This window comes from Tinamus guttatus, unplaced genomic scaffold, assembly GCF_059628265.1.
Source record: "Tinamus guttatus ecotype Peru unplaced genomic scaffold, ASM5962826v1 Tinamus_guttatus_pri_ptg000259l, whole genome shotgun sequence".
NCBI classification, from domain to species: domain Eukaryota; kingdom Metazoa; phylum Chordata; class Aves; order Tinamiformes; family Tinamidae; genus Tinamus; species Tinamus guttatus.
In genome coordinates, this window is record NW_028288793.1 from 1,022,014 (window position 1) to 1,042,736 (window position 20,723).

The window sequence follows — 20,723 nt, forward strand, 5'->3', positions numbered from 1 at the left end:
ACTTCTTAAAAAGTAGGAATCTTTAAAATGCTTTTCTATTTTATCATTAGAGGGTCTTTGCAATGGTCATCCTCTTTAAAACTACCTCTGAAATAAATCTAGGGTCCTTTTTAAAGGGATATTCACTGCAAACTGTAGTTCTTTTTCTTGATACTAATAGCTGTTTTGGCTGTGCAACATATACATGATGATCCAGCAATGTCTTACTAATCCTCGCCATAGAAGCAAAAGGCTGATGCTGCACCCAGAGGGCTGTGCTGAAATGATGGATGCAAATCCCCCGCCTGCCAAAGGGTAATTCCGTGGTGGAAGCGAGGAGCCAAAATGATACGGAAAGGTAGCGGCTGGGGTCCCAAACCAAGAGACTTTCCTAAGGGAAAAGCTGCAGCTCCATCTGCGTGTCGGGCACCGGGAGCTGTGGGTCCCTGCCGCTCACCAAAGCTGGCATCAAACCTTCACACTTGCTGCATGCCAGATTTACCACTTTTTAAACTCTTTACTAGTTCCTTCTTTTTGACAAGAGTTGGAGGAAATCGGACTTGTTTCCAGCGAAACATTTCCTGGGTGTTGTAAAGCTACCGCTATCTCACTGGTTTTAATCCCACGGTAACACGAAATCCGCGAGTCCCCGGAGCAGTCTTGGGTAGGTGAACGTTCCCCTCGCTGTGTTGCAGAGGATGCGATGGTTTTAATCCAATTACCGCCTTACGGACTCGCTAACCAGATCAGCAAGTCTGTTGCTTAAAATAAACCAACGTGTTCCCTATACCCAGCACTGTGCCTTATTATTTTACCAGCCTGCATCTGTCTCGGTGCAATCAAATGACTCTTCAGGGTTTCTCTCACATTGCCAGACGTTCATACTAAATGTCAATATGTCTAAAGCATTTGCAGGTTAGCCTTTTTATTCTAAATATTGTGATGAGGTGTAATATGGTGGGGAATGTAGAAACCATATAAGGTGCATGTGAATTTGACTTGCTCTGTGGAGGAGCACTTTGGAAAAAAGTCGGTTTTAAACTATGTGTCTAAACGTAATGAGCAGATTTTTCCTCAAGTTGGACTTCAGTACGTTATTGAAAGAAAATAAATACATCTTTAGCAACACGCTGCGTAAATTCCAAAAGAAGTACTCAAAAAAGTATTAATTATTTCCAGGTGGTGCAACTTACCTTGTATTGCCAGACCCTGCGTTCCGTGGGGTCTATGGAGAGAGCAACGCAAAACCACTGGACTTTACAAGAGCTGTTTACAATGCTGTGTCTAATACAAACCAAAAAAAAGAAGAAAGTAAGTGTGTAAAAGCAGAAATTGAGAAAATGAGCCAGGAAAACCTTTCTGCTATACTGGTATTTCAATAAAGCTTAGCTTCACATGTGGAACCATCCCAGCGCGTCGTCGTGTGTGTTTGGGGCGGGAGGAAGGGGAGGGAAAGGGGGGCACTAAGGGTTTGGTGCAGAGCCTGAAGGTCGCTGTTGCCGGGAGGTTTTTCCTTTGCTCCCTGCTCTTCCTGGGCACCCCGGCTCTATTTTAGAGCCTTTCCTTGGTCTTTTCACACCCCTTGTCCTCGGGGTGGCTCCGAGCGCGGCCCTCGGAGCTGGCAAATGTCCCTCCCGTGAGCGCGGCCGCGCCGGGGCCATCCCAGGGTTTTGCCATCGCTTTCCTCCGTTGTCACTTTCTTCTTCGGCTCCTTGGGCCATGGGGTTTGGTTTTAAGTCCAGAATCCTCCTTATCCCTAAGCCCAAAGGAGAAATCCAGTAGGAGCTACTTAAGAAAGATTTGCTTTTATTAGAAACCTATAAATGGGTAACCTACTGTACACAAGTGGCTATGGGAATGGTTTGGAGGTGAAGTCACACTGCAATAAAAAGGTCTCTAGCTGTGGCACATACGATTAAATGATGCCTGTTGCAGGCAAAAGCAGTTTGTGGACAGCAGCGTGAATTACTTTTTTTCTTACGTGTTTTAATATGATCTAAAGGCAACTGTCCAATCAAAAAAATTTACAGTCTGAAAAAAATAACACAATATGTGCATAAGTGTTCTGAATTTCCATATATTTATGGTTATAGTGTGCATATATGTGTGTCGCTATGTATGCCGGCAAACCCATTCCACTCAATCAGGCTTCCAGTTGATTTTATAGGGCTGTCTGTATGAGGGTTTTATGTGAGTAAGTGGTATTTCCTCAGGCATAGCTCGTTTTTTACTATTATTTTTACAAGCTTATTTTGCCACGCTGCGTTGCTGGTAATAGAACTGACGCAGCTCCTGCGTTTCCCAAATCCGCAGTTGGGAGCTGCATGGTTTAGTTGGCCGGGAAAGCTGCGTTTGAAGAACCTGGGATGTCCCGAAGCCACAGGCTGCGTCTCCCTGCACCGAGAGGGCCCCGGGCTGCAGCCCTGGGCTAGAGAGACGTGTTGGGAGCCTTAAGGCTCTTCCCTTGCCTCCAAGTGCCCTATCCTGGGGCCATCCCCGCTGGCTTTGCCTGCAGGGCCGGGATGCTCCGAGCGGTGCCGGACGGGATGCTCCGGGCTCCGATGCTCCGCGCGCACCCAGCGCTGGTCACATCCATCGGAACCCCCGGCCCCGCCAGGACGCCGGGTGACCAGCAACAACGGGAGCCGCCAGTGTCACCGGAGCAGCTGCTGGTGACGGGTGACACAAACGCAGGGAAATGTGCGGTCTGGGCAGCCAGCTGCGAGTGCCCGGGTGGGAAAGCACCACGTGAATATCTAATAAATACACACAAGCAAATCGGGCGATCATTTTTATCGGTGTGGGAGGACTCGGGCACAAATTTCCCACCCGGGTGTAGATAAGCAGGCGGAGCGGCTCATTCCGTGGTGGAGCGGGCGGCGCTGCAGCTCGCCAAGGACGCGCTCCATGAATCCGTGCGGTCCCTGGTTTTCCCTTGTCTAGCGCGGTCACGCGCTCGGCGCTATTTCCAGCCCTCTCCACCGCCCTTACGGGGCTCAGCACCGTCCCTTGACACACGGCCGTGTGACGGGAAGCGGGCAGCAGTGACCCCACGCTTTATAAACACCCCCCGGTGAGACGGGGTTCCCCTAATCCGCTGGGCATCGCTCCTGGAGCCGGGCACGGCAGCGAGCGGCGGCTGCGGAGCCTGACCCGCGTCCTGCTCTTTTCCCCAACTCTCTCCTGCAAAGATCCCAGCAGATGGGGAGGACTTCCCAAAGGGGCTTTTGCTTCACTTTTTGTGTTTTTTTTTTTTTTATATATATTATCCTCGTTTTTCCTGCTGGTGCAAGCGGGCAGTGTCTGCGCCTCGCTCCTAGCAGCCCCTGTGTAAAATGCAGCTCCCGTCCACCTCGATCAATGAATGTGTCCGTCCCGAGGGAGCAGGGTGGCCCCCCACCTGGCCGCCGTTGCTGTTTGCCCCGTTGCTACCAAAACAGGTTTATTTCTGGCTCGCGCCACGTGCCGGGTCGCGGTGCAGTCACTGGGGCAGCCACAGAGCCCTTGGTCACCCGGGGGGGATTTTCCACCACTGCAAGAAATGGGTAAAATCCCGCTGGAAACAGACCCATTCAGGCCTCTGGTGCTGCCTGCAGATGGGACCAAATGAGCCTTTAATCCCCCTACTCGGGCCTCAGCTGATAATTTCCCCTGGTTTTACCCCAGCCCTGCTGCAAACAAGGCCTGATTGCTGCTTCTGGGCAGCCCGTGCCATTAAGGGCAGGTTACAAATTACCTTTAACGACCCCCTTCCGAGCGCTTTGCTGGCTCTGCGTAAGGAAGGGTGTTTCATGTTATCTCGTGGGCAGTGACTCAGGGTGACGGTTTCCTCCTGCGGATGGAAAAACCTCCTGGTGTCCGTGTCACGGGAGCAGCGACGCAGCAGGTCGGTGCCTGCGGCCTCTGCTCGGTTTTGATGCTCGTCCCTGTCCGGAGCGCAGGGCCCTTCCCCAGTGGCTCTGCGGATCTGACATCTCGCTCCGCTCCTGCTCTGGGAAGGGCATTAGCAGCTGGGATGGGCACTGATGCAATCTCCTCTACTCAATTACCCCCATGCTAAAAGCACACAGGATTATTTAACCACATTATCATTTCTAGCTTTTCAGCAGCCTCGTGCTCCTCCAAACCTGCCCAGGGGGAAGGGCAGGATGCGTGTGGCCTTAGTGATCATTACCCTGATCTTCCGGGTCTCTTTTCCTGGGTAACTCCGCTCTAATCGAATCATCATCCAGTTTATTGCTCGCCAGGGAAGGCGCTTTAGCAGACGAGCTGCTGCATCACGTAGGCAAAGGCTGGGGCTGCTCCTGGCCGCTCCTTTTCCCTGGTGGGGATGGGAAAGGAAGGGAAAGAGCTTCCCCTTGACATGGGTGTGAGTGAAGTGCCGGGAAAACCAGCACATTGGGGAAAATCGGGGAAAATGGTGGGAAAGCAGGGCTGTGAGCCCGGATAAATTCGTTCCTGCCTGGAGAGTGGCGGCACTCAGTCACCTGCCATTCACCTAGCGAGGCCAAGAGCGTATCTGATATATATGTGTGTGTATATGTATATATACATAAATAATAGCAGAGGCTGAAGCTCCTGGCGGGATGGGCGCCGGGATGCAGGACACGGGACACCGCGGGCCTCGAGGGCCACCTGGTGGCTGCGGCCACCCAGCGTGGAGCAAAGAGCAGCTTTCCCCTCTCTTTTCCTTCTTTACTTTCTTTTTCCTCTTTTCTTTTGCAAACCATTCCCGTTCCTCCATCTCTAAAGCGGAGGTTTCCGTGGGAAACGTGACTTCCAACCCCGTGTTCCCAATGGGGTGCTGATACCGTTGAGCTAAAGGAGGGGCAGATCTCAGGGTAACGGGGGATAAAGCTAGAGGCCCCGGAGCACAGCAGACTCAGCCTGTTCCCCCGTAGAGAAAAACTGGGGCTGAAAGGGCCATTTCCCTGGATGCGGCTGTGCTGTGCGTGGCCTGATGAAGGGAATGCCAGGAAAAGCCTCCTGTGCATGTCGTGCTCCAGAGCGGCTCTGCTCCTAGATTGCTCCAAAGCCCCTTGACTCTCCCTCCTGCCCAAACCCTCTGCCGCCGGGGAGCAGCTCCCAGGAGATGCTGCAAGTCCCCGAGTCTGTCTGTTTTCCCAGGATGAGGATCCTGCCCTGGTTCCCCGTTCCAGGCTGGGCCGGGCTGGAGGAGCTGCTTCCCGCTCCCCAAGCCGGCATGTCCGTCCCTTGCTGGCATCGTGCGGAGCAGACGTGTGCATGGACGTGCATGAAGAGGCCTGTGAGGGATCCTGCTCCGGCTCCGCTCCCGGCCCCAGTGCTGCTCCAGGCACTTTTCCTCCTGCCCTTCCCACCCCAAGGTTAAACTCGGGGTTTCGTGTGGCCAGGCTGGATAACGTGGGAGCAAATGGCATTAAAGTGTGTTTGCTAAAGGGAAAACAAGGATTGTTAGTGATGAGGTGGCCGCCTGCTTTGAGTTCCCAAGTGAGAAATCCGTACTTCCCATTTTCCCACAGCTGAAGGAAGGTCATGGGGTTTTGCTGGACGCCTGGTGGCCCAGAGTCAAGTTGCTTCTCAGTGGCCATTCCTTATCTTCCATCTGTCCACAAGGGGGTCGGGATTAGCCACGGGAAGGGGCTTACTTTGTTGCCACCAGAACGCCTTTTTTTATTGCCGATGGATTACATTTGTTCGTTTGCTTTGGGAAGGGTTCCCCATCCTTGGCACCCCACTCAGTTCTTCTCGTGGGCGCTGGGTCCGACGCGGCGGCAAAACTCATCGAAAACAAAAGTCAAGAGGAAAAGAGAGAAAAGAAGAGAGGAGAGGGGGCGGAAAAGGGAAGAAGGGCGGAAAAGGGGGCGGAAAAGGGGGCGGCAAAGAGGAAAGGGGGCGGCGAAGGGGAGAGCGGCCCTCGCTCGGGCCCGGCGGCCGCCGCTCCCCGCCCGTCCCTCCCCCGGCGGCCGCGGCGAGGCGCTGACATCAGGCCGAGGAGGAGGAGGAGGAGGAGCCGCCCGCCGCACCGGAGCGATTCCTCTTCCCGTCGCCGCGCTCGGGGCCGGGGCGCTCCGGCGGGGGGCGGCGGCGGCGGCTTCTCCTCCCCCGTCCCCGTCGCTGTCCCCCGCGCGCCGCTTCCCTCCTCTTCCTCCCGCTCCTCCTCCCGCTCCCGCTCGCCCGCCCGCCCCGCTCGCCCGCCCGCCCGCCCGCCATGCTCCCCGGGGCGCCGCCGCCGCCCGCCGCCTTCCCCGCGGCGCCGCCGCCGCAGCCGCCGCCGCCGCCGCCCGCCGCCCCGCACGGGCCGCCGCCGCCGCCGCCGTTCCCGCCGTTCCCGGCCAAGGCCGCCCTGCACATCCGGAAGAATGCCATCACGGACGACTACAAGGTCACCACGCAAGTGCTGGGGCTCGGCATCAACGGCAAAGTTCTGGAGATCTTCAGCAAGAAGAGCGGGGAGAAGTTCGCCCTCAAGGTGCGCGCCGGCTCCGGGGGGAACCGCCGCCCGGGCGGGAGCGTCCGCGCTACCGGCAAAGTTGTTGTTTTCCCTTCTTTATTTTTCTTCCTTTTTATTTTTTTATACCCCTTATTTTTTATAGCGTTTGTTTTTCTTTCTTTCCTTTTCTTTTGACCCTTTAATTTTCTTTCTTTCTTTTTCTTTTCTCCTCTTTGCGCGTGCGGGGGGAGGGCCGCGGAAAGGGGAAGGAGCCGCGCGGCAGCAACAGTTCCTGCCTGACAGTGATGGACCGGCCGCGCGGGCCGCAGCTGCCCCCGCCCCGGCTCCCGGCGGAGGGAAGGGGCCCCCCGGGGCCGCGGGGCTTCGTGCGGGGCCGCCCGATGGGCGCGGGCCGCCCCGTCGGGGCAGCTCCCGGCCCGGGAGCATCGGGCGCCGCTTTGTGCCCCGCGCGGCGTCGGCCGGGGGGTCCCAGCAGCGCGGGGAGCCAGGGAGGTCCGGCCCGTGTTTCCTTGCTTTGTTGGGAAGACGCTTGGATATAAACGACGGCGACTTAGCAGCTCCCCGAGGAGCTTCCCCGAGGAAGGTGGGCGCGCGTGTCCCCCGTGGAGAGAGACCGGGGGAAGCTGGAGCGGTGACGCGGCGCGCGGTGGCCCGGGTACGCGCCGTCTGTGCCAGGCGAGCGGCACGTTCCCTGTCTCGGATGCAATTTGCTCCCACACATTAGCTGTTCGGAGCTGAGGCGTTATCCTGTGGGCTGGGAAGATCTGAAAAAAAAAAAAAAAAGAAGAAGAAAACACACAAATCCATACCCAGACGTCTTCTGTCTGCAGAGCAGGCTGCTGGTATCCGGGATGCCTCACTGGAATGAATGAGGACGCGCGTCTGGCACGTGGATTGGGATGGAGGGGGAGGTGGGACAGGTGCAGGGTGGTGAGGACTGTGCTGGAGAGGGGGCTTCCTCGGTTCACTGGTGTAAGTTTGACTTTTCCTTCAAAAACACCTCTGTTTGCCATTAGCTGCACCCTCGTAGACTCACAGCACGTGTTATGGTAGCATTTATTTTTGGTTTGAAATGGGCGAAATCAGTCTCTGTTTTGGCAGACGTGCTCTTCTTCCTCAGCCTGCCGTTGACTCAACTATTTAAATTGCGGATGATCCACACGTCCCCCTTGAAATAATAAACATCAAGGACGGCACCAGGAGCTACAAGGGAGGGGGATACCTGGTGGGAAGAGACTTTTTCCATCAGAACGTTGGTTGAGACGGTTGGAGCAGGGTTCGTACTATCGCGTGACATCGCAGAGTGCGGTGCAGCCGACGCGTCCGGGATTTAGCATAGCGGCAATTTGCGTTATTTCCTTGGTGTGCTGAAATGTGCTCGGTGACGTAGGTTTGAAACTGTCGTGCAGAATATCTGCGTGGCTCTTGGGGGCTGAGGTGTATTTAATGCCAAAGCTCCGTTCTTCGGTCACCATCTGTTATTCCTCCAGAGACCAAAGCACCCAACGCGTCCCGAAGCACCCAGTGCGTTGACTCCAGGCCCTCCCCTGTTCCACGGGCTGGGGAGCGTCTCCGTTAGGAGCTGGTGGAGCGGCGGAGAGCAGATCCGCATTACTCATAGGCTGCATGGGTGCGAAAGGATGACCTAAAGTAGGATATACCGAAGCGATTGCATCAAGTCGTCGGCTTGCAGATGCTGTTTAAAAGAATTCTGGTGGCCTGTAGCCAGGAGCTGCGGCTGAAATTTCTCAATGCCGTCTGCGTTGCTTGTACAGAAAACCTTTCCATTTGCAACGCTGCTCCGTGTCCTCTGTTCCAGAAGGCCGTGTGTTAATGCAGTCTCCCACTGAAGGGGAAACGACTGTGCGTTTCATTAGTGCTAACGGTGTCTTCTGGTTGTGTTTGAGCTTCCTCTTGGATCTTGTGCAACTGTTGCAGGGTTTGAGTCCGGAGGCCACGTTCAGCAGTGACAGAAACCGATGCAGCTGATTCCCTCCTCTTTCTAGGGGGGATCCTACAGTGGAGGATGCACCTAAAGTAAGGCCGCATGTGACGGTGGCTTTTGAGATGCCCTAGCTAGGTGGAAACGGGAGACGAGCTCTTTTCCCGTAGGTTGTGATTGTTCGTGTTGCAGGTTTCCCTCTTGGGGTATTTTTCAGGAAATTTGCTTTTCTTCTCAAGAGCGGAATCCATAAATCTCATTTGTTCCCACTTTGCCCAACCTGACTGTCCAGGCTTTGGTCACCAGCACCTAGACCCTGCCTGGTGGCAGCGGTTGAATTCTCGGTGTCTGGCGCCCGCGGAAGCCACGGGCCTCTTGCCCCCTTCCTCCTCGCACCTTGGCGTGATTTATTAATAGACAAAATTAGGCCTGTAATTTCTGGTGAGCCCCGTGTATGTAGGTCAGGGCGGACTTTGCTTGGCCGGCTTTGCTGCACTCGGGCTCTTGGCATTAAGTGACGCAGGGCACAATGGTGGGATGGGGAGTGAGACCAGGGCTGCGTACTGCAAATTCCACTCCTAAGACAGCTAATCTTTAGACAAAATACCGGCTTTGTGATTAGTTGCTTTAACTCAGTGTTTTGTAAGGAATTTGCAGGTCACCCAGATTGGAGGGAATGGGGAAGCAGGTGGCAGTGGTGGCGTTTCCCTTTCTCCATCATATATGTCACCTGCGGGACCTCTTGGCGGAGCAAGGCTGCTTTTAAAATGAGTTGTCGAAAACCAGCAAACAACCAAGCTTTAAAGCAGAAAACCCTCATCCTGCCCTTCGAGGGGAAGAACCGAGCAGCCTGTGGAGGCGCGCGGGTGGCAATGGCCTGCGCCTTGCCCGCGGCGAGCGGCTCTTTGAGGAGCACGGGCTCGTTTTGGAGCCGGTACCCAACACGGAGATGCTTTCAGAGAGGGTCGCTGTCTTTTGTCTCCCGAAGCGTGTGATTTGTCTGCCCGCGTTTGCGCTATGGAACCAGGGGGACATTAAGGCCCTTGGAGCTTTAATGAGCTGCCAGGCTCCGCTTGTGCTTTTAACTCTGCTGCGTCGTGAGCACCGTTAGCCGCGGGGCTCGGCAAGGGGTTGCGATGCCGGCTCTCCGTCAGCAGGAGACAGGGAAATGTTTCGTGTTGCCTTGGCGAGGTGGCCGGAGCTTCCCGCTCCCGTAGGCCGGGAGCTGTTAGAGATGCTCGAAGAGCAAAGCAGCCTGGTTTCCAGTTTGCTGTGTTTTCATATGCTATGTCCCTCGGAAGTAAATCCAAAATAACCCCTAAATGATGGAATATGTGGAGATCCTGGGCTGCTGTTTGTGGGAAATGGACCTTGATGACCGCTGCTCCCTAGGCCAGCTCTGCTTCTGCTCCTCTGTCTATGCTGTTTTTTTTGCTCTCCTATTTTTTATTAACTCTGCCATGTATTTTATTTAACCAAAAACAGCTTCTCCATGGCTATTGGTGCGACTCATAGTCAAAAAGCTACGGAAAGTGTAGTGACATCACGGGACTTTTCCAAGGCAGGGGCTCATTATCTCATTGACCAAACGGGTTTACTGGTTTGGACTGTGACTTTGTTTAAACAACTGGGGATTTGCATAATCCCCTTTAAATATGTTACGCAGGCCGAGCAGTCAAATCTACAACCGATACACCCTGATAAGAGCCCGGGGCTGCCTCTTGCTTTGGCGCCCACGCAGGAGAGGGACGGGTGGTTCTACCCGAGGTGGCTGCTCCGAGATGCTCCGAGATGAGCTCCTTCAGGAGCCCCCTGTGCGCTGAGGCCAGGCGGGATGCTGTGACCTTCTCCAATGGCTCGTGCCCACCATGACCTGGAGAGCATCTCCCCATCTTCCAGGAAGGGCTCGGCACCTCCAGTGATGGGCAGGTCTTTGCAGTTGAATTTCGATGGCTGAAGTTGCTGTTTTGGGTCTTGACCACTGGCTTTTTAAAGCGCTGCAGACCCCTCATCCCACAGCACATGGCCTCCTCGACTCCGTGGCTGCTGCTCATCTTCGTGTCTCTCCTGCTAAAGCATCTAAAACCATCAAAAATGCCTCCTGTTTCCAGTTCCCTGGCTGTATTCTGCATCCGCAAGGATGTGCCATGACTGAGTCCCCAGTGGGAATGATCCGGGTCCAATTTGCCCTGGGATGTAGTTGGGATCAATGAGCAGGGTTTGGAGCAGGATGCGCACGAGTGAGTCTGGATGCAGAGGGCCCCAGCGGCACCTCCCGCTGCTCCTGGTGTCCCACGCCGTCGCTTCCCGGATTGCGGCCTCTTCGGATCTCGCCGATGCGGGGCAGGGACTAACATGGACCAGTGTGTGGCTGTTGGCAGGTCCCTGCGACCCGAGGTGACCCGAAAGATGGATTTTGCTGGAGATGCAGTGCACCGGGATGACATCGTTGGTGATGGAGCGACAGCTACAAGAGCAGCGCGGTGGGGACAGGGATGAGGAGGGAGCAGGAGACGAGCAGGACTCCATTCCAGAGGGACGGCACCATTGGAAGCCACAGGATCCCCATCGGAGGGGCAGGCGAGCGAGGTGGCTCCGGCTGCCCAGGCCCGGCGTTTACCCTCGTGTGTAATGAGATTATTTGAGCCACTGGCGTCAGGGTCCACGTGATCGCGCTGCAGCGAGCGGCACCTCGGCGGCAGATAAAGTTCAAAGCGCCAGCGCGGATCTCAATGTTCCCGGGGCTCGCGGCCAGCCGGGCCCCGCGGCTCCGGAGCGATGCCCGTCCCGGCTGGTGCTGCGAGCGGCGGAGGGATGCGCCCGTTGCTCATCCCTGCGGACTTGCTGCGTCTCCTCGCGCGCTCGGGGCTGCAGCTCGCTGCTCCGGGCGCTGCTCCTGCATTTTGCCTCTTCAGCCATCCTGGAATGGGAGCATAAATAGGGCTCGGTATCACGAGCGGCTTCTCCTCCCGGTGCTGCCCGTGCACGTGATGGTCCCCGGGACCGCGGCGGCGCGTGGTCGCGCGCTCGGGCTTGCTGCCTCCCCAGCGACCCTGGCACTGAGCTCATGCAGCCTCTCGCGAGGCTCCTGGCGGTTGCAGCCAAGCGTGTGTTTTTTAGGGAAATCAGGCTGGAAGGAAAGCTGGGGCTGCTGTGGAAATTTGGCAGCGCGTCCCGGTGGCTGGAATTCCAGTAGCTGCGGATGACGGTGGCTGGGAGCCCGCTCCAAGTGGCGCTCCGGGTATTTTGCCTCTCCCCAGCTGGGCTGGGGGGACAAGCACACGCGCTCCGAGCTGATGGAAGCGGAGTGTGAATGCGCTCGGTGCCTGACCCTGCTTCCCCATCCTGCCCGTTCCGCGGTGCCGGCTTGCCCAGGGACCGGGGTGGCTGTTGCAGGAGGCGCTGCTGCCGCTTCACCTGGCCAGGGAGCCTCCTGGGAGGCTCCGGCCGCGTGGGGTGAGTAAGGCCGGAGGCTGGAGCAGGGCCCGCCGGGGCTGCCAGCCCTGCGGTCCGCGGAGCGACGTCACCCGCGGTGACGCAGCCGCCCTCGAGGCCACGGCCGGACCGCGGGAGGGACCCAGCGGCGGGACCGGTTCCGCCACTGGCTGCTGGGGGGACCTGGCGGCGTCGCGGTGGCCTCCCCCATCCTCTGCTGTCGTGTTGCGGGTGCTCCAGCTAATCCGCAGGAAATTCCCTCTCTCCAGTCCCCTTTGGCACGAACACGGAGCCTCCTCTGTAGCGCTGGGTGCAGCCCGAATCCCGGGCAGTCCTTCCTCTTCCAGCCCGGCATTCCCCTCTGGAGGGGATCGAGGGCATCAAGCGTGTCCTTGCTCGCGGGTTTCACCTCGAGGAGCCGAGTGGCAGACGTACCCTGGCTGCATCCAGGCAGCAGGAGCGAGGAGGGAGTTTTCCGGCTGCTCTCTGCAGCTCAAACGTGTCGCTCCCCGTCTGCGCACGGGGTTTTGCACGGCGCTGGCACCGAGATGTCCCTTTTGTACCCGCATCCGTCCGCAGCCCAAACTGCCCGAACCGGGCGCGCGTCCCGGGAAGGAGCATCGGGCCGCGCTACGGCAGCGGTGCCCCCGGGGCGGCAGTGACTGAACTCGCCGCCGAGCGCGTTTCCTGCATGAGGTCAGCAGGCGGGGGCCACCGGAGATGGGCTCTGGGCGCGTTCCTCCTGCGCCGGAGCCGCTTCCCGCGGCGTTCCCAAGGCTCCGGGTGCTCCCAGCGCACAGCGCGAGCGCTGGGGGTGGGCTGGCTACTGCTAATTGAAACGAATGTCTCTCATATCTGGCCTTAAATAGGAACAGCAGCTTGGCCTGTTCCTGCGCTTTGGGGTGCTGGAGGGCAGGAAAAGCTGGGTGAGGGATAACGGGAGCGATGGACATCTGGATTTCACCTGCTGCCTTCCGGCTTGCTCCATCCTGGCGCTCACGCAGCCTGCAGCAAGGGAGAAATCCTGAGCAAACATCCAGGGAAAGGGCAGAGCGCTGCACGAGCGTGCGCCCTACGTCAGCGGGCTTGGAGGCCGCGTAAACAAACACCCTCCCGGGCTTGGCACCGACCGGAGAAAAACACCCTGGGGCTGCATCCGCTTCCCGGGCTTTGCCGGAGCCGCCGGGGGACTGAGCGGGACGGGTCCCTGCGTGGGGTCCCTGCACGCGGAGCGGGCTCTGCCTCGCGGGACTCTGCTTGGCTCAAAGCAGGGCAGCGGGGCCAGGTCTGCCCGCGCATCTGCTCCCGAGGGAGGTGCAAAGTGCACCGAGTTAATGGTTCACGATGGTGTTTGCTCCTGTGCTGAGCGCTCCCGCGGAGGTGACGCGCTTCCTATTGCAGAAGCCCCGTGGAAAACCCTGCGGTCCCCATCGCGGGATGAGGGCTGGAGCTTCGCAGCGCCGTGCCCGGCACGGGCGAGCGCTCCCCTCCGCTCCGCCTGTAGCGGATCAGCTGTTCCCCGCACCGCTCTATAAATAACCGGTGACACAGCGGGCTGCCTGTTCCCTGCATTCCTTCCACTCTCCCCTCTGGCCACGGCACCCGCTCCCGGGGGCCTCCTGCTCCTGGCGCCTCCCCGGGCTCCATCGCCCTCCTCTAAGGTCTTGGGTTGGGGGTTTTGCCGCTCCCAGGGCTCTTCTCCTTCCTCTTGAAGCGCTGCTCCGGGATCTGCACCCGGGAATGTGCTGGGTGTCATTCTTGGATCGTCTCTAGTGCAACCACCTAGAAGCCTGGGGGCAAAACATCCACTCTGCATCCCCACTAAGTGGGGACAAAGATCCCAAGTGCCCTGTCTCCGTGCGGAGCATCCTTGGGTGTCTCGGTGCTGTGGATGCCGTGGGCAGATCCCCGCATTCCCTGTTGTCTGAACCCCCTCTGCTCCCCGCGCACAGCCCAGATTCCCGCCGTGGGAAGGGCAGGAGCAGGAGAGTCACCCAGACGCAGCGTTTCCTTTGATGCGCTCCTGGTGCAGAGCCTGGGATGATCCCACAACAGAGACTTGGAGCTGAACAGTCGCCTAATTTTGTTTTTCCGAGGTATGCGAGACTGAAGCTGTTTATTTATCTTCCTTAACTGCTGTCTCCTGCAGGCTGTTTGCACAGAGCCGTCACGATGAGTGAGTCAGGGGCGGCCGCTTCCTCCCGCCGCCTCCCTGCCGCCCTCACCTGCCCTGCGTTCCTTTTCCCTTTATTTTTTGGGCACGTTTTCCCCGCCCCATCGTGCCGGCCGCCCGCGCTGTCCCCATGCGCTCGGCAGGACGAGGCCGCATCCATGCGGGACGCGGCCGCTCGCATCCGCCGGGATCCCCGCGCTCCAAAGGCAGCTCTGCTCCCGGGCTCCTGGCACGGGGCTTTGCTCCGCCACGGGCTCGGGGCCTCCTGCTCCCCGCTGGCCGCGGCGCCGCCGGGAGCGCTCGTGTTTCAGCCGCTGCCCTTGCCCTGGGCCAGGGGACACTTTTGTAACGGGGGATCTGGTTTCCGTGCGCCGGCGCCTTCCCCGCGCGCTCGAGGCCGCGGGATGGAGGAGGCCGCGGCTGCCTCTGGGGTTATTTGCAGCCCCCGGAGTTCATTAGGAACGCAATTAGGCTGCTCTCGAAGAGCCCTGAATAACCTCTAAAAACCAGGTGTGCGTTTTTGTTCTCCTGTTTGCCTCGCTCAGAATTACACTAACAGCCGACTTCCTGCTGCCCAATTTTCCCAGCTGGTAATTACATTTTTTTTTTCTTTTAAGCTTCCTGATTCTCCTCCCCCAGCCTCCTCGGAACAAAGCCGGATGTAAAAAACCTCCTCTGCAGATCCCAGCCCTGCGTGCCCGGGCTCCCCGCACCCTCGGTCCCCGCTGCCCTTCTCCGGAGCCTTCGCCGCGGCTCCTCCTGCAACTCCCCGTTGCTGCTTGGCTTTTCGTAGCAGCAGAGATTCCTGTTTGCTCCCCGAGGCAGGGAGCCTCCCCGCTGCCCCATTGCCCCTTTTCTGCCCTATTTTTGCATCGCTCGGTGGCACTAGCAGCCCTGCGGAGCTGGGGGCTGCGAGCACCGCGGTGGGACAGACGTGCTGCTTTTAGCTCCTCTCTTGCTAAAACGGCCCCGAGTGGTGTTTGCTGCCAATGCACGTGCTGGCATGGAGCAGGCAGCGGGATGCGCCGGGGGAGCCGTGGAAATCCCTCTTTAGCAGGACGAGGAGCCGCGGTGCTCGGGCTGAGTCGGGGCAGTGTCAGAAGCTGCGAGTCCGGTGGCCGCGGCGGCAGGAAGGAAGCTGAAACAGGCTCAAGAGAGACACGTTCATCACTCTATATTTAGGAGCGTAATAATTAAGGCAGTTTGTTTATCCTGGCAAACATGGTAATTAATAGTCTGTGGCCGACCGGCAAGTCCTGCCTGCGCGCGGGCGCCGCGAGCCCTCCGCGAAGGTCGAGGGCCTGGTGGAAGGGCCGCCTGGAGCTGCTGTTTCGGGAGCGTTGCAGGGTGCCGGGTGGGCACCCCGGCTGCTTTGCGGGCAGCACCTGGGGGGCTGTGCTGGGGAGGGGGTTCTCTGGCGGCAGGTACGGGGTTGATGCGCTGGGAAGCGCAGGGACGCTGGATGGGTGACAGCGCTGCCCTTGGTGGTCGGTGTCCCCGGCTCCTCTAGTCACAGTGGATGAGGGACATGTGTTTCTGAGACACGGCCAGGGTCCGTGCCAGCGTGGTGCCCCCGGGGTGCTCGGACCAGGGCCTCCCACTTCACGCTCTTTCCACTAGATGGAGGTGGAGACCTTGCAGAGCGCGGCGCGCTCACCGCGCGCTTGCAGCATCCGCGCTCGCTCCCGTCCTCTGCTCCGGCGTCCTGTCCCACGTCGCTTTGCCCGCTGGCCGGGGCAGCGCGTCAGGGACTTGGTCTGATGCAGTTTTGCTTCCCGTGCAGATGCTGCAGGACTGCCCCAAAGCCCGCAGGGAGGTGGAGCTGCACTGGAGGGCGTCGCAGTGCGCGCACATCGTGCGCATCATGGACGTCTACGAGAACCTCTACCAGGGGAGGAAGTGTCTGCTCATCGTCATGGAGTGGTAAGTGCCGGCCAAGGGGACGATGCTCCGAGCATCTTCTCTGCTCTCAGATGATGCAGAAAAGAGGGTTTGCAAACTGCCCCTCTGCCGTGTCGTGGGAGGTCATGGTGACTCCGGAAAGGCGCTCGGCGCAGGGAGGAGGTCTGAAGGGTGCAGGGAAGCGGGACCAGCAGGAATGCGGCATCCAGGTGCTCACGGGACAGGCTTCCCGAGCGCTGTGCGCTCCGAGCGGGGGCTCAGCTGGCTCTGAGTCATTCTGAGAGCTTGCTCTGATGCTCATAGGCTTCAGGGCCGTGGGTTTAAGGCAGACAGAGCATCATCCTCTTCGCTTTGGCCACGGCGAGTACGGGTTGTCCCTGGCGGGCACCGCAGCCGCATCTGCTGACGTCTGGCTGGCGGCAAGGACGGATTTACGGACGCGCCGGGCAGGGCGCGCGGCCGCCGAGCGACTCGCTGCTGCTAGATGTTTGATACAACACGGGGAGGAGGAGGAATGAAGGGGAAAGCATTGAAACCACATCCCAACCGCAGCTGTGATTTAATGTAGCTTCCTTGCCAAAACCTCTCCCCTGGCAAGCTGGTCGGGCGCCGGGGGAGTGAGGAGCAGCCCGAGCAGAGCAGGGAGCTGCTGCACGGAGCTCCTGCGGCTCTGGGGACGGCGCCGAGGCCGGGTCACCCGCAGGTGGGAACGGTCCCTGCGGCGGCAGGAAAGCAGCGGAGCAACAGGGCAGGGATCCCCCGAGCACGAGCGCTCCGTGCGGAGCAGCTCCGCATTCGCCCTCGTGTCCAAGGGCTGCCCAGCGCAGGGCCACAAGGATGATCAGGGGCCTGGAACATCTGCCCTACGAGGAGAGGCTGAGGGAGCTGGGCCTGTTCAGCTGGAGAAGAGAAGGCTGAGAGGGGATCTAATCAGTGTATATAAATACCTCAAGGGAGGGAGTGCAGAGGATAGTGCTGGTCTCTTTTCAGTGGTGGCCACTCATAGGACTAGAGGAAATGGCCGGAAACTGAAGCACCAAAAGTTCCACAGGAACTTAAGGAAAAAATTCTTAACAGTGAGGGTGACAGAGCACTGGAACAGGCTGCCCAGAGAGGTTGTGGAGTCTCCTTCTCTGGAGATCTTCCAAACCCGCTTGGACACAGCCCTGTGCCACGTGCTCTAGGTGACCCTTCGTGTGCAGGGGGTTGGACTAGATGATCTCTAGAGATCCCTTCCAACCCTGAGCATTCTATGATTCTATGAACTGGGACGACCTTCGAGGTCTCTTTGCTGGGGTCTCTTTCCTTCCATGTCCTCTCCCTCTTCGCGTGCTCGGGGCAGTGTTGGTCCTCGTGGCTGTCCCCCATTTGTATTGCAGATGTCTGGCTAGTGTCAAGGGCGCTTGCATGAGATGCTGTGTGGGAAAGCCAGAAACCATTTCGAGTTGAATTAGATGAAACAGAGACAGGCTGTCCCGGGTTCCACCGGTGGAGATCATGGGGCTGGATTTCCTTAGGGTACCTCGAAAGCCTTTAACAGCAGAAGGAACCAAGCGGGTTTCTCCTGGTCCTTCCCCAGCCGCTTGCCCAGGAGCTGGCTCTGCTCCCGGGGCAGTGTTGAGCCCGTTGTGCTTGGGAAGTCTCTGCACAACCCAGTTTGTCACCGGCATGTGTCACCGCGCGCCGGCTGAATTGATTTCGCTGATTTTGGTGTGGTCCGAGTCGGGGCATCTCCCTACAGCTGTGGGTGCACGGCCCCTTTGCAGGAGAAGGTGCTGGCTCTTTGGAGCAGATATGAAGTGGGGAATCAGTGTCTAATCCCTCTTGCCTCTGTGTTGCAGCTTGGATGGTGGGGAGCTTTTCAGCCGAATTCAGGATCGGGGAGACCAGGCCTTCACCGAACGGGGTATGGAGCCAACACTGACTTCGGGTTTCACCTTTGGACAGTTTCTTGCTATTCCTATTTCCTATTCCTACTGCAATTCATAGAGCTAAACCAATTTAATCTCTTCTGCTGCTGCTTCTGTAAAGCCCCAACCCAAACCCCCTTCCCTGTTGGTTTCCCAGCATGCAGAGACGCTTTCTTCAGCAGGTTCAGGCCCCTGGTGCCATCTGAGGACCATTAAGCCTATCCCTATCCAGGAACAAATCCTCCTCTCTGCTCCTGCTGTTTAGGGTTTAGGATCATGCCTGGAGCTTGCTTGGGCAGGGAGATTTTGGGTAGGGGGAACCCTCTTGGCCTCAGCCCCGTGTGGCCTCTGCCTTGGCTCTTGGTTCGTAGCTGCTCCTGGGGTGACCCAGGGAAAAAGGCTCATTTGGAGTAACTGAATTTTAACGTCTCAGTCCTTTTATTGTCACTTCAGAGGCCTCTGAGATCATGAAGAGCATCGGGGAAGCCATCCAGTATTTGCACTCCATCAACATTGCGCACCGGGATGTGAAGGTACCGCATGCGCCCGCTGCCACCGGCGCCTGCTCTCGGTCCCACCAGCACCGATGCCTTTTGCTGCTCCTGGCTCTTATTTCTGCTTTCTTGTTCCTCGTGTTTCCACAGCCAGAAAACCTCCTGTACACCTCGAAAAGGCCCAATGCCGTGTTAAAGCTCACCGACTTCGGCTTTGCTAAGGAAACTACCACGCACAACTCGCTGGCCACCCCGTGCTACACGCCGTACTATGTGGGTAAGTCCCTGAGGAGCTGGAGGGCTCCTGTTCCTTGGAAGTCCCCTCTCCATGCTCATGGGAGCAAGGGCTGGAGCTGGGGGGTAAGATTAGACCCTGGCTGCAGAGCAGGGGTTGGGATGGCTCCTCTTGGAGATGCTCCAAGGGCCGCTCCGAGCCCTCCAAGCTCCATGCTCGCTGCCAGGAGGACGCTCCTTGTTTGGCTCCGGTGTCCCCTGCTACACGAGGCTGATGCTCGGGGATTTCCTTGTTTTCCACTAGCCCCCGAGGTGCTGGGCCCCGAGAAATACGACAAGTCCTGTGACATGTGGTCCCTGGGGGTCATCATGTACATCCTGTGAGTATGCCGAACTGGGACGTGCCGGGAGCGCCGTGTCTCCGAGCGCTCCGGGCAGGGATGCGGCTCTCCAGGCCGTGCTGACTCCTGCCTTGCTTCCCCATGCCCAGGCTCTGTGGATACCCCCCCTTCTATTCCAACCACGGTCTGGCCATTTCTCCGGGCATGAAGAAGCGCATCCGAATGGGCCAGTATGAATTTCCCAACCCTGAGTGGTCCGAAGTGTCGGAAGAAGGTAAGCGAAGGCCATGGGGCTTGTTGCTCTCTGCCAGCCCCGGGGGGACCTTGGGAGCAATGTCACCACGGGGACAATGTCACCGCCGGGTGGTTCTGGCAGTCCTGGCAGCAGCAGCTTTGCCCCTTTGCCCGAGGGGCGTTTGCTGGGGGCTGCAGCTGGGCTGGCACCCGCTGTGCCAGGGGGAGCATCCCATGGGGCTGGGGGAGCATCCCGCGTCTCCGCTCACGCCGTCCCCGCGCCGCCCGTTTCAGTGAAGCAGCTGATCCGCAACCTGCTGAAGACGGACCCGACGCAGCGCATGACGATCACGGAGTTCATGAACCACCCCTGGATCATGGTGAGCGCGCGGGGGCCGGGGCGGGCGCGCGGGCGGCTCCGCGGTGCCGCTCACGCGCCGCCTCTGCCCGCAGCAATCGATGCAGGTGCCCCAGACGCCGCTGCACACAAGCCGCGTGCTCAAGGAGGAGAAGGACCTGTGGGAGGACGTGAAGGTAAAGCCTCTCCCCGGGACTGTCCCCTCCTGCCTTCACATCCTGTGGGCCAGAGGTTGGGCTGGAGGGTGAGACTTGGGCAGAAGGTTGGGCTGGAGGGTTAGACTTGGGCAGAAGGTTGGACTGGAGGGTTAGGCTTGGGCAGAAGGTTGGGCTGGAGGGTTAGACTTGAGCAGAAGGTTGGACTGGAGGGTTAGGCTTGGGCAGAAGGTTGGGCTGGAGGGTTAGACTTGGGCAGAAGGTTGGGCTGGTGGGTTAGACTTGGGCTTAGGGGTTAGGGTTGGACTGAGTCACCCTGGAGTTGACTCAAGGGTGTAAAGGAGCGGGGAGGAAGGTGGTTCCCACTGGAGCAGCTCCCAGATCATCCCCTAAACTCCCATTTTCTGGGGTAGCACGGGCAGCAAAAGCTGGTGGCAGCTCCATGAGCTTTGCATTGGGACCCATTTGGAGCTCCAAAAGCCGGCGGTGTCCCGTGTCCTGGCCCTCCTCCCCTGCTTGGTCAGGGCTTGTGGCTGGCACTAACCGGGCCCTGCTGTCCCTGCTGTCCTCAGGAGGAGATGACGAGCGCGCTGGCCACCATGCGAGTGGACTACGAACAGATCAAGATCAAGAAGATCGAGGACTCCTCCAACCCTCTGCTCATGAAGAGGCGGAAGAAAGCGAACCCCGCGGAGCCCGCGGCGCTCCCGCACTGAGGCCGCCCGCCAGACCGGAGAAAGCAATAACTATATATATATATTTTTTAAGAAAAAGACAAAAAGAGACTGTTATATCAAGCGCATGGGATTCAGACATTTATACCAGACTAGTTATTTTTAGCTACTCACCTGTGTTTCTGACCTTTCTGGAGCAGGCGATGAGATGTCCCTATAAGAGCCGCACACGTCACCTGGGGTTTGTCCCATAGGTGAATGGCGCGCTTAATTGGATTTTTTTTTTTTTTCCCCGTTGTGAAACTTTTATCTTTTTTTTTTTTTTTTTTTTCCTTCCTTCCAAAGACATGGAAATTCCTGTGGTGACCTTTTTAGGGCATATGATGTATAAATGTTTTTTTTTTTTTTTAAGAAAAAAAAGAACTACTGTAGAGCTGCACGGTGGGTGACGCGGGGCCG

The 20,723-nt window shown here is 58.3% G+C and overlaps 1 protein-coding gene across 1 annotated transcript; it reads left to right on the forward strand.

The window, feature by feature from the left end:
- Positions 1-6,169: 6,169 nt before the first annotated feature.
- On the forward strand, positions 6,170-20,488 carry MAPKAPK2 (MAPK activated protein kinase 2). The gene is made up of 10 exons (XM_088526909.1): positions 6,170-6,430; positions 15,746-15,885; positions 17,706-17,770; positions 18,228-18,307; positions 18,419-18,545; positions 18,807-18,882; positions 18,993-19,117; positions 19,372-19,457; positions 19,531-19,611; positions 20,163-20,488. Exons 1-10 carry the CDS (start codon positions 6,170-6,172, stop codon positions 20,304-20,306), a joined length of 1,185 nt encoding a protein of 394 aa, XP_088383035.1. The 3' UTR covers positions 20,307-20,488.
- The last annotated feature ends 235 nt before the right edge of the window (positions 20,489-20,723 follow it).